Source organism: Bos javanicus, chromosome 23 (genome assembly GCF_032452875.1).
Source record: "Bos javanicus breed banteng chromosome 23, ARS-OSU_banteng_1.0, whole genome shotgun sequence".
NCBI classification, from domain to species: domain Eukaryota; kingdom Metazoa; phylum Chordata; class Mammalia; order Artiodactyla; family Bovidae; genus Bos; species Bos javanicus.
The window spans coordinates 6,686,689-6,698,794 of record NC_083890.1 but is presented as its reverse complement, the minus strand read 5'-3'; the positions used below and the strand labels follow the sequence as shown (position 1 = coordinate 6,698,794).

The following is a 12,106-nucleotide window of genomic DNA, read 5'->3' as shown; positions in this document are numbered from 1 at the left end:
TCTGAGTATTGAGTCCAAATGTGGAGAACTGGCGTCTGGCCTCTTTTTTTTCTTCTTTATCCCGAACTGTGGGGCCTTCAAGCGGCTGGTTTTCCCCTGGTGCCCATGTCCTCATCTTACTGAGGGAATGACTCCTCGCCTGCCTGCAGGCGGAGGGCCTGGCCTCCCTTCCCAGTACCCATGTGTGATTCACACAGCTTCCCGTTTTCATCGGAAGGGGTCTGGAAACTCACCCCTGCTGTCGCCTTTGACCAGCACTTATGGAAGAATCCTTAGGGCCACTCTGCGGTGATCTTGAAAAATCAATATAAGAAATTCCTCCAAACGGTGACTGGTTCTGGCGTGACTTTCTTTTCCTGTGTCATTGGTACAGGAAATAGGAAATCTGAAGAATCTGCTCTGCTTAGACGTCTCTGAAAACAGGTTGGAAAGGCTTCCAGAAGAAATCAGCGGCCTGACTTCACTGACAGATTTGGTCATTTCGCAGAACTTGTTAGAAATGCTCCCGGACGGCATCGGTGAGTGTAGACGCCAGCTGCCCCCGTGCTGGCTGTTCACGTGCTGGGGCGTGGTTCCTTCAGTCGTTACAGGTTGAATCTCTCTGTGTGCAGGCATGTCTGTGTTCCTGGTCTGGGAGTGGGCCTGTTAAATATACGTTACTACTTTTAAGTGTAGGCCCGTCTACCTCCTCTGCAGCAGGCTTGTGTCCATGATTTTGGTGGGGATGAGCCCAAATTGTAGAATGTGTTTTGGGCATATGAACAGTTATCAAGACTTTTCTAATTGAGCATTGCAAATAGTTTATGTGGAATGACCTTTGACCTCATAGTGTGACCCCCAGGAAGGGCTGTTACTGGGGGGAAGCACATTGAGCCTTTTCTGTTGAGCCTTTTCTGATTCCATCGGGAATCATCTTTTCCTTGAACCATTCTGTGCCGTTTCCTTTAAAAAACAGTCCAGACGTTTCCTTTACCGAACAGGAGCTCAGCTCAGGGTGAGAAAATAAACACAGAGAAGATAAACAGACATGGGCTGTCAGCTCTGCCATAGCCAGGCCTTCCTAGAAACTGTAGGAAGCTGTATTAAACCGTGTGGCTGTCGTAGGGCAGCTTCTTTGACCTTCACTTAACCTGCATTCAGAACATCAAAGGGAGTTTGGGAGAGGTTTTCAGTAGTTGGAGAAGCCGTGTGACAGGGGCCCGGCTTCCTTTCTGGCATCTGGTCCAGATGAAAGGGTTGTTGATAAGAGCAGCTTGGCAGAAGGACCAACAGACGCTGCCTTTCAGGTGAGTCTGGTTGGGGACCTGAGTGGGACTCTGACTCTAGGTGGGAATGTCCGGTAGGAATCACGTATAGCATCAGAACAGCTGTGGGGACTCAGGATGTTTGGCTGCTGGGAAAAGAGAGAAGTAGGCACGAGATGGCTGACATCAGGCCTTTGAAGGGCTGTCGGGTAGAAGGAGGTGTCGCCTCCTTCTGTCTTCTCGTTCAAGAGGGTGAAAGGAAAAGGTTGTGAATCTCAGTTTGATTTAAGGAAGAGCTTAACGTGCATATCTTAGGAATCAGTGTGGGCTGCTTAGTGAAGAAATGAGCCTCCTGGCACTAGAAGTATTCAAGGAGAGTCTGCAGGCCCGCTTGTGAGTGGTGTTGAGGAGCTCTTGGGGTGAGCTCTGCCAGCTGTATGTTCCATGCCCCAAAGACAGTGCTGACGAGTCTCCTGGCCTGAGGACTGGGGGCCCTTCTGGGGACAGGGTTAGTAGGTACTGACTGTGCTGAATAAGCAGCCCCCCTGCCCTGCCCCGTGACCGCACTCAGCATGAGTTCACCCTTTTGGCATCTCCCCGTCTCTGGCTTTATCACTTCTGTGATAGAGGCTGTCCTCTGACTGCCCTGAGGACAGTGACACCACGCTGGCCACCCTCTGTGGATACCAAGGACACCTGCTTGGGAGGCGCGCCCTCGAGGCAGGAGCAGGTGACAGCGAGATTCTGAAGGCTCAGGGTCTCCTCCAGCCCTTGGCGGCTGCAGAGGCTGCGGTAAACTGGCTCTTCCTCTGTGGCCTGAGGGCACCTCTCATGAGTCCATTCTGCGTTCTGAGTGAGACAGACCTGTCTTAATGTGGCCTTCTAGAGATTACCATCTGACCCCGCAGGCTCAGAGATTTCCCTTGTAGGGCTCCTCACTGACTCATCGTCACCCCCAGGTGATGGAATGGACTGCCGTGTGCTGTCTTTTGTTTTTAGCGAGGGTGATTCTCGTGTGTGTTAGCTGCTCAGTTGTGTCTGACTCTTTGTGACCCATGGACCGTAGACCATCAGGATCCCCTGATCCCGGAATTCTCCAGGCAAGAGTCCTGGAGAGGGTTGCCATTTCCTTCCCCAGGGGATCTTCCTGACCCAGGGATTGAACCCAGGTCTCCTGCATTGCAGGCAGGTTCTTTGCCATCTGAGCCAGGATGATTCTTAGGGTAACGTAAAAGTCTCTCCTCTGTATACAAGACGTTTCCTGTTCTTGAAACTCCATCAAGAGCCAGCTCTTTGTTTTTTCGTGAAAATCTATGGGCTTTGACATGATTTTTTTAGGTAGCAACTTTTTAAATGATTTGCCATTAATTGCCAACTGTTTCTGACAAACAGAACACATGATTTTAACTCTCGACCTTTTGTACTCTAAATGCAAATAGCACAATTTCTTGAAGCTGGGTGAGGAAACCAAATGAGAATGGAAATTCCAAACAGCAAGCAGAGGGGAGATGCCAAGTGGTGACCAGAAAAACAGTGATAACTAATGAGCCTAAATGACCCTTTTACAGGAAAACTAAAGAAACTGTCCATCTTGAAGGTGGATCAGAATCGACTCACCCAGTTGCCCGAGGCGGTCGGAGACTGTGAGAGCCTCACGGAATTGGTTCTTACAGAAAATCGGCTCCTGGTGAGTGTGGCCCCAGGGTCAGGTGGAGATTGATGGTGTGGGTTCCTCGTCAGCAACGCTTTGCAGGGTCGCTTCTGCATATTTGTAATTTGGGTGGACCAGATGGAGGTCCCCTTATGTTGTAACTAACCAAGGGGCCTGAGAAGCAGGCTCGGGACATGCAGATGATCCCGGTCCCCCCGTCAGAGACTGCGCCCCATCGTGACGCTCAGGGTACGGGCACTGGCCTGGACACCTGGGGAAGGGAGGCAGGGGGACCGGCCCTGCTGGTGGAAGTGCCTCTGCTCGTGTCTGAGGATGGGCCAGTGGGAATGGTGTCCTTCTGGTTCTTGGAGCAGATGTGAGTGCAGGGGAGGGGAGGGGATGGGGGCTGGACCCAGAAAGCCTTGGGGGCACTGAGGGTGGGGGATGCTCTTTTGGGGAGCCAGAGCACAGCTCTGACCTTGATCTCACCCCGTCCAAGAAGCTGGGTGAGGCAGAGCAGGTGCCCGGGCTTGGACCGGCCCTCCCCGTCCTCCGGGTGACGCCTGCAGAGCGGGTTTCTGGGGCGGATGCTCTCTGCCCGCTGCTGCTCCTGCCGCCCGCCCCATCTGCTCACCCTGCTCCCCCTGTCCTGGCCTTGTAGCCTCTTTGTTTTTGGTTTACTTTCCTGCCTTTCCCTCCACTTCTCTGTCTTCATTTTGTCACTTTAGTTTTTACCCGACTTTTCCTTTTACCTCTTTCTCCCCTTTTCTCCTCTCTTTATAAAAGGAGTAAGTAATGCTCTTCTGGGGAGCAGAGCAGAAGAAGACAGCAAGAGTGGGTTAAGGAGGCGGAGCTGGTGTGGGCCTGGGAACATCCCCCTGTAGTCAGGACACTGGGCTCCTTCCTTGTTTCTGGAAGGAATCCGTTAGAATTACAGATGGTAGTCGTGACAGTTAGAAAAGTGACGTTCACCCCTGGATTGCATCAGGGTTGAAGATCCTCCTCTCCCCATGGACCCAGGGCCGGTTCCTGCAGGGTCGGAGCGCTCACACCAGCCAGGGTGGTCCCCGCCCCCGCCCCGGCCCACCCCCCCTCACCACCCACACACACACACCTGCCCAGCTCCAGCTCCCACCGCCTGCACTCCGGCCCCCACAGGCATCTGCAAACTAGCGGTTCTCAGAGGTGCGGGCAGGGAGGGGTGGATCTCAGGGGTGCAGATTTCACTTCCTTGACTTGAAGGGCCTTCGCTACCTCTTTTACTGCGTGTTTCCCTGTTCCCAGACCTGTGTCTTTAACCTCATTTCATTGAAACATACTCTCATTTCTACAAAAATGCAAAATATTAGATGCCACATCCCCAAGTGAGCATTACAAACACCTGCTGTTGAGGAAGGACTTGTCTTGCTGGATGAGATTAGACCCTCTCAGTTCTTGAAAAGATCCATTTTATCTGTTTTACTCTGAGCCATGTCCAAAGTATGTGTTAATAACAAAAATGTTATTTTAACAGACTTTACCTAAGAGCATTGGAAAACTTAAGAAGTTGAGCAACTTGAATGCAGACAGAAATAAATTAGTGTCTTTACCAAAAGAGGTATGTGCTTTTAAGAAAATAATATAATAATTCATAAAGAAATAATGATACACAAGGGATCACAGATGTCAAATACTTATATGCTGCTTTTTAAAGGTGTGAACTCTCATCAGTGGGTCCAGAGATGGTCGGAGGAATTGTATCAAAGAATGACCATCAGTAACGTTGGGGAGAGTTGGGAAAGGTGAATTCGGAGGGGGACAGAGAGAGTGGCGTTTGGGGGCTGGCCTAGGAGAAGAGCAAGACCATTGACAGGAAGGGGTGATTATGGACTTTGGCTTTGGGGGTGATTGGGTCTAGTGAGCAGGTAAGCCCTCCCATGAGCCATTGGAGTTGTGAAGATGGGTCTCAGTGAATAGTCTTCCTGGGCAGAAGCTCATGTCTGGGAGAATGAGAGGGAGCCCTCCACGTAGAGGCGGACGCCCGGGAAGGTAGAGCCCGGTTCTTAAGATTTTTTGGTGGATGCTCCCAGCGGGAGAAGAGAGCCTCCACCCCTTGTGGGCATGGCTGTGTGATTTAGAGGCATTTATCCGAGGAGGTGCCGGAACTGAGAATGGGAAGAAGCCCTAAGGGGTCGCACGAGGTGGCCTCTGGGGTGCTGTTTAAAAGGAAGGCTGTCTTTCTCTTTGGAACCAGGAGAACCTGCCTGAAGATGGGTCACACTGAGCTTGGTCTCTGTTAAAGAGTAAGACGCTGTTTTTCTGCCGCACTGCAAGCTGCTGAGCCGCTCTGCCTGGCCGCACAGGAGGAGGTGTGGCCTCCTGCGCTGTGGTCCCCAGGGAGCAGCTTCCCGCTTCCTTCTCTGCTCCACCCTTGTCAACGCCCATCTTGTAGTCATTTCAGAGCTGTTCTCCAGGCAGCAGCGCTTGAGGGGCTCTGACGCTCCCCGGCCGCTCCTGCAGGCATCTCACCTGGCCTGGTCTTTTCTCCCCCGTCCCTGTCTGGGGGTTCAGCGGCCCCGCTTCTCCCTGGGTGCGTTAGCCGGTGCTCCTGAGCGGAAGGATAGGGATGTTTGTTACAGATGTGACCGCATTCTCACACAGCCACGATGGGAACCCTAACATTTAAGTAAAGCTGTTTCCAGCGCAAAGGCTTAAGTCTCCATCTTCGCTAAACTGGGACTCAAGGAAGAGATTCTGCTCATTAAATCCTCATTTTGGTTCCAGTCTAAAAGCAATAAACTGAAGGACAGAGCTGGTGTTGATTGTACTCTGGTGGGAGAGCGCGTGTGGGTGGGTGTAGCTCAGACGCACAGGCAGAGGGAAGGACAAAAGATCCAGGCCCTCCCTCCGCAGTGGCTGCCCCGCACCAGGCGCTGTCCTGCCTGTTCAGTGAATGTCACGGCCCTGGACCAGGCGCTGTCCTGCTTGTTCAGTGAATGTCACGGCCGCTTTTGAGGCCGTGAGGATTTGGATCTCCCTGCGTTACAGACGGGGAAGCTGAGGCAGGGAGAGCTTTCCGGCCGGGGCTCCCGCAGCTGGAGTCTGGAGAAGAGACTGCAGATGTGTCCCCCACGGCCAAGCCCGTAAAAGCCTGGCCGCTCAGCTGGTAGAGATGGAACCCCACCTTTTCACCTCTTGACCTTGACATGAGGCAGCCCCCTTGGTTGCGTAAAGGAAGTGCAGTTTGGACACCTTAGAAGATTAATGCATTTGAGGAAAGTTTTCAGTAGACCCTGAAGAGAGCACTTTCGAGTGTGACGTTAATCCCCAGCAAGGTCCCCGCATCCCTGCCCCTCTCTGCATCCGGTCTTTCAAAGGGACACGTTGTAGACAAGAACGTGAGGAATTGCTTCCTGTAAACTGTCCCCGTCATATTAGCATCAGCCCTTTTTTCACTCTGAGAGGATGAAATTATGATGCTTCCCTGGCATCTGGAATTTCATCAGGGGATGGAGTCTGCGCCTTTTCCTTCCGCTGCCCAAAAAGGCAGTTGTTTAGGGCCCCGGGGACTGGCTCCTTTCTTGCCCATTTCACCCCCGCTCACACTCAGCTCCCAGACTGGGATGTGTCCCAGTTCTGCTTGTGAATCCCAGCTTGGTGACCCTGCAGAAATTGGCAGTGCTGCCCCGTGGACTGGGCCGACAAACCACGGAGGGGCCCTCACCTTGTGCTGGGTCTCCTTTGTTGGTCTGGGCTGTGCGTGCGTGCGTGCGTGCGTGCGCATGTTCTCTGCCTCCAAGCTTGATACCATCCCATCAAATCCTGCACTCTCCTGATTGGATTCTCCTCTCTTCTTCTTCTGACGTGATTGCTTCCTCTTGAACAGTTGTCTCACGCATGACGCATTTAGACTGACGGTGCCAACCAGTCCCGTGTTCGTGTCCCCAGCCATAGCTGTATTAGTGGCCGTTGGTCTGGGGCGCTGTGAGCTCTTTCTCTGTCTTTGTCTTTTCTTTCCCATTTGGTAACGTAACGTACTGTCAGTTTTACAGCACAGTCCCTTCGTCTATAGCAGCATTTATTTGCATTTTTTCCCCACATGGTTGAGGGGAAGATGTTTGTACTGTGTGGGTCACAATGATAGATTCTGTTTGTGTTCTGTGGTGTCACGTGTAGTAAACATTTGCAAATCAATGAATGTCTTTTGTTTTCTTAATTGTTAGCTGCTTGGATATTTAGAAAAGTCGGGTAAACTTGCCATCTTGTAAGTATTGTTCAGACCACAGTTGCACCTCCAGCTTCCATTCTGCTTCTCACATGCATGAAGATTCAGATTGGCTGAGCACTTTATGCGCTTTTCATTGTAAAACGTTGGACATTTTCCTCCAAACTCAGTTTTTCTTTTCGTGAATGACTGCATGGCCTGGAACCTAATTTTGTTATGTGTTTGTCAGATTTGTTCCAATTATTCTCTCTCAAAAGAATGCTTTTCTGTGAATTACATCTTACGTTATTCAGATATTTTGAAAGGCATAACTTGGCAGCTCACCTGCCTTCACCCGATTCTAGTTTATTGGCATCATTCTGTCTCCGATGGGAAGGCTAGATTCGCTTTATTTGCTACATGTGGCATGCTTCTAATTTTTCAGGTCACTTATTTGCATCTTTTACCCCTCATCGTATTGCTCAAGTATGTATGTTTCTGCAATAAGGAAGTTCCCTTAAAAAAATCCTGGTTTTGGTGGACGGAAGACTTAAGGGGAAGAGGCTGTTGTAGCCTGATTTGCGGACAGACAGGACGTTGGTGAATGTGTGATCACGCATATGAAGATACGTTTCCGGCCACCTCTTACCTTTAAGTAACCTTGACCACAAAGGTTTCTGCCTGGAAGATGTTGTGCATGTGCCTAAGTTTAGGACTTGGTCTTTTTTCTCTATTAAGTCAAAATGGAGGTGACTCTCATGCCATCATACCTGTCCAGTGAAATAAGACAAGGGAGGATTTACAGATCAGTCATCACAACTTTTCCTCTAACAGGCAATCTGTAAACATCAATTACCCACAGATTTTGTTGTGATATTCAGAAAGGTTCATGGTGATAGAGTATTCATTTTGTGGATAACTTCCTTCCTAATTCTTCAGTTCAGTTGCTCAGTCATGTCTGACTCTTTGCAACCCCATGGACTACAGCATGGACTCCCTGTCCATCACCAACTCTGGAGCTTGCTCAAACCATCGGGTCAGTGATGCCATCCAACCATCTCATCCTCTCTCGTCCCCTTCTCCTCCTGCCTTCAGTCTTGCCCAGCATCAGGGTCTTTTCCAATGAGTCAGTTCTTTGCATCAGTGATGCCATCCAACCATCTCATCCTCTCTCATCCCCTTCTCCTCCTGCCTTCAGTCTTGCCCAGCATCAGGGTCTTTTCCAATGAGTCAGTTCTTTGCATCAGGTGGCTAAAGTATTATTCTTAGTACAATTTAAAATTCTTCTAGATTAAGTTCCCATGATATAAAGTGAACTATTGATAAATAAAAGAGATAAGACAAAACCTAAAAATTAAAAAAAGAAGAAAGCTGACCATTGGATTTCAAGATGGAGAAGGCATTGTATATTTGGAAGATGAAGTAAGTCATAAAGAAACAGTTGATGGATTTATCTACATGAAGATGAGATTTCTGATCTTTGTGAAAATAAAGACAGCTAGCTGAAAGTCAGGGAGACTTTTACAACATTGCATGTGAAGGCTGCCTTTCCTTACTCTGTTAGAAGTTATTTCACATCCGAGAAGAGTCGTGCCTACTCTAGAACAGTGGACAGAAAGAAAAGCGGAGAAACCCCACAGAAGCCAGTAAGTGATTCACAGGAGAAAAAAATTGAAATGGGTTTCTAATGTGAAATCATTATTCACAGCTAGAATTGAGATTGCCGAGAGAAATATCAATAACCTCAGATATGCAGATGACACCACCCTTATGGCAGGAAGTGAAGAGAAACTAAAGAGCCTCTAGATGAAGTAAAAGAGGAGAGTGAAAAAGTTGGCTTAAAACTCAACATTCAGAAAACTAAGATCATGGCATCTGGTCCCATCACTTCATGGCAAATAGATGGGGAAACAGTGGAAACAGTGACAGACTTTATTTTCTTGGGCTCCGAAATCACTGCAGATGGTGACTGCAGCCATGAAATTAAAAGACGTTTGCTCCTTGGATGAAAAGCTAGTGACAAACCTAGACAGCGTATTAAAAAGCAGAGACATTATTTTGCCAACAAAGGTCTGTCTAGTCAAAGCTATGGTTTTTCCAGTAGCCATGTATGGATGTGAGAGTTGGACCATAAAGAAGGCTGAGTATCAAAGAATTGATGCTTTTGAACTGTGGTATTGGAGAAGACTCTTGAGAGTCCCTTGGACTGTAAGGAGATCAAACCAGTCAAGCCTAAAGGAAATCAATCCTGAATATTCATTGGCAGGACTAATGCAAAGCTAAAGCTCCAGTGTTTTGGCCACCTGATATGAAGAACTGACTCAATTAGAAAAGATCAGTTCAGTTCAGTTCAGTCGCTCAGTCTTGTCCGACTCTTTGTGACCCCATGAATCACAGCACGCCAGGCCTCCCTGTCCATCACCAACTCCCGGAGTTCACTCAGACTCATGTCCATCGAGTCAGTGATGCCATCCAGCCATCTCATCCTCTGTCATCCCCTTCTCCTCCTGCCCCCAGTCCCTCCCAGCATGCTGGAAAAGACTGAAGGCAGGAGGAGAAGGGAATGACAGAGGATGAGATGGTGGGATGGCATCACTGACTCGATGGACATGAGTTTGAGCAGGCTCCAGGAGTTGGTGATGGACAGGGAAGCCTGGGGTACTACAGTCCATGGGGTCACAAAGAGTCAGATAGGACTGAGCGACAGAACAACAGCAACCAGTGTGCATGCTAAGTCGCTTCAGTCCTTTCTGACTCTTTGTGACCCTATTCACTGGAGTCCGCCAGGCTCCTCTGTCCATTGGATTCTCCAGGCAAGAGTACTGGAGTGGGTTGCAATGCCCTCCTCTAGGGGATCTTCCCAACCCATGGGTTGAGCCTGTGACTGAGCAACTGAACAATAACAGTTATTTACAACAATATGTTAGTCAAAGCATTTATATCTATCAGATGTCTAAGATTTTAAAAATAGAATAACATACCAAATATTGATGAGAGTACAGGAAGTGCCTGTTATCATGGAAGTATAAATTATTATGGCATCTCTGGAAGGGAATTTGGTAGCATTATTAAAAACGTAAAGAAAGTGCGTACTCTTTGATTCTGTTGTTAGACTTGTAAGAATTTATCCTAAGACAGCAATCAGGAGTGTACGCTAAGAGGCATGCACAAGATTTTTTTCTCCCGATGTACACAGAGGTGTCTAACATGTTCCAAGCACCATGCCAAGCATGTATAGGGGCAGCTGGCATGTGCCAGGTGGCTTCAGGCTAATTCTTGTCTGATTTCCACAACGGTTCTATTAGGTAGAGGCAAATAATCTTCTGCATCCAACAGAGTTCTAAGCTGAGATTCAGAGAGGTTAAGTAACTTGCCCAGGGTCACACAGCAAAGAAATGGCAGAACTAATAAGCAATGTCTGAAAGGGTGATGTGCTAAGTCATCTGTGATCCTTCTGTAGAAAGAAATAACTGAGTGGTCAGTAAAAATCCTGTTAGAATCCTAATGACGTGGGAAAGCATTCTTGGTGCCGTTTTGGGTGGGAAGGCATTCCGGCATGCAGACAAAGGTGCTGAAGATCATAGCTGGTCCTAATTCTGTTGCTGTGCATGTTTATAACCACAGATGCCTGGCACTGGCACCTCCGAATGTTAAGGTTGATTATCCCTCTGTGGCAGGATTTGGTTTGAGTTGTTTTCTCATCACGCCGTCGTGTGTGTGTATGTGGTTTTTATTTTTCCAGTCACCTAAGTTACTTTGTATAATTGGGAGAATACTGTCGCTGTCAGTGGGTATTTTGATGTCAGTGGCCCAGCAACTCAGGGAGTCCCCAAACCACACGGTCTCCAAGATATTTCTGGAATGGGGAGCATTTCAATAATAAGCTACAGATGATGGTGGGAGAGGCAAAAATAGCCTTTGGTTTCTAAAATCACACATCATGTTATTTCTTTTCCAATGGGATTTTGACCCGATTTTGCTTATTGTACATTTTCCCTCTTGGCCGGTGAAGTATGGGTTCAGTTCTGCTACAACAGTATATTGAAAGGAAGATACTGAAGGAAAATGGAAGTTCCTTTCCACTCGGGGCAGGATATGGGCAAAGGTGACTCATACCGCCTTTCTCCTTGAGTCCTGCAATCTGTCTGATGGTCTCCCCCAGCTGTCACCTGCAGGCAGTTGATACTCAGGGAAAGCTGATCTGGGCAAAGGCTTGCTCCGTGATCTCAGGGGCCGTCTCCTTGAGATGGGTCAGACCAGCGCCAGAGGGTCAAGGGTAGTATTGTTTTGAATAGGAGAGCACAGTGAGTGTCCTCAGCTGCGTTCTGTAGTTCTCAGGGGGCCCAGGTGCAGACCCTCGTATTCTTTTCTGTGGTGCTGTTATCCTTGTGTGCTATTATGAGGTTAAAGGGGTTTTAAAATGTCAGCCTCCTATGTCACTGGTGATAAGTTCCTTAAACAGCATCTCTGCTTCCCAGAAATCCTAAGTGATGAGACATTTTTCCTGTTGACCCCTAAGGAGCATGTAAACTCTACCTCCTGAACCCGAAAGAGAAAGCAAAACTGCATGAGTGTTGCAAAGCACAGTCTTGAACTCAGGGCAGTTCTTCAGTCCTGTGAACACAAGAAATGTCACCCCAAGGCACTGTCATGGGGCCTGACACCCAAGGGGCTCTGTGGCATCCAGGGCCAAGTGGGGCGGCCTCCGTAAAGTTCCAGCGATGTGGCAGGGGCTCAGGCGTGGACTGCCTCCCGACTCGGACCTGGGACTTGACTTTCTCGGAAAAACACCAGCTCTGTTTACTTGGCAGAGGCAACAGGCCAGGTCCTAGGATAGGGGCTGTGGCAGGTGGTTCCTTTCAACCTAATGCTTATTACTTTCGCTAAAGGAACACGTGAGAACCCACAGGACCTAGGAGGGAGCCTGAATCCCACTGCGGGTCTGTGTGACCCCAAAGACCACCCCCTGCCCCGGTGCCCTCATCCCACCCTGACGTCTGTGCAGAGCCCCGTCTTGTGTGTCATGGT

The 12,106-nt window shown here is 49.0% G+C and overlaps 1 protein-coding gene across 2 annotated transcripts in view; it reads left to right on the top strand.

The window, feature by feature from the left end:
• Positions 1 to 12,106, top strand: part of LRRC1 (leucine rich repeat containing 1) — a 133,707-nt gene that overhangs the window by 106,616 nt on the left and 14,985 nt on the right. For both annotated transcript variants that reach the window (XM_061397852.1, XM_061397853.1), the window contains 3 exons: positions 374 to 518; positions 2,813 to 2,931; positions 4,409 to 4,492. In XM_061397852.1, coding sequence (XP_061253836.1) covers positions 374 to 518; positions 2,813 to 2,931; positions 4,409 to 4,492 — 348 coding nt within the window. The remainder of the gene's footprint in view (positions 1 to 373; positions 519 to 2,812; positions 2,932 to 4,408; positions 4,493 to 12,106) is intronic.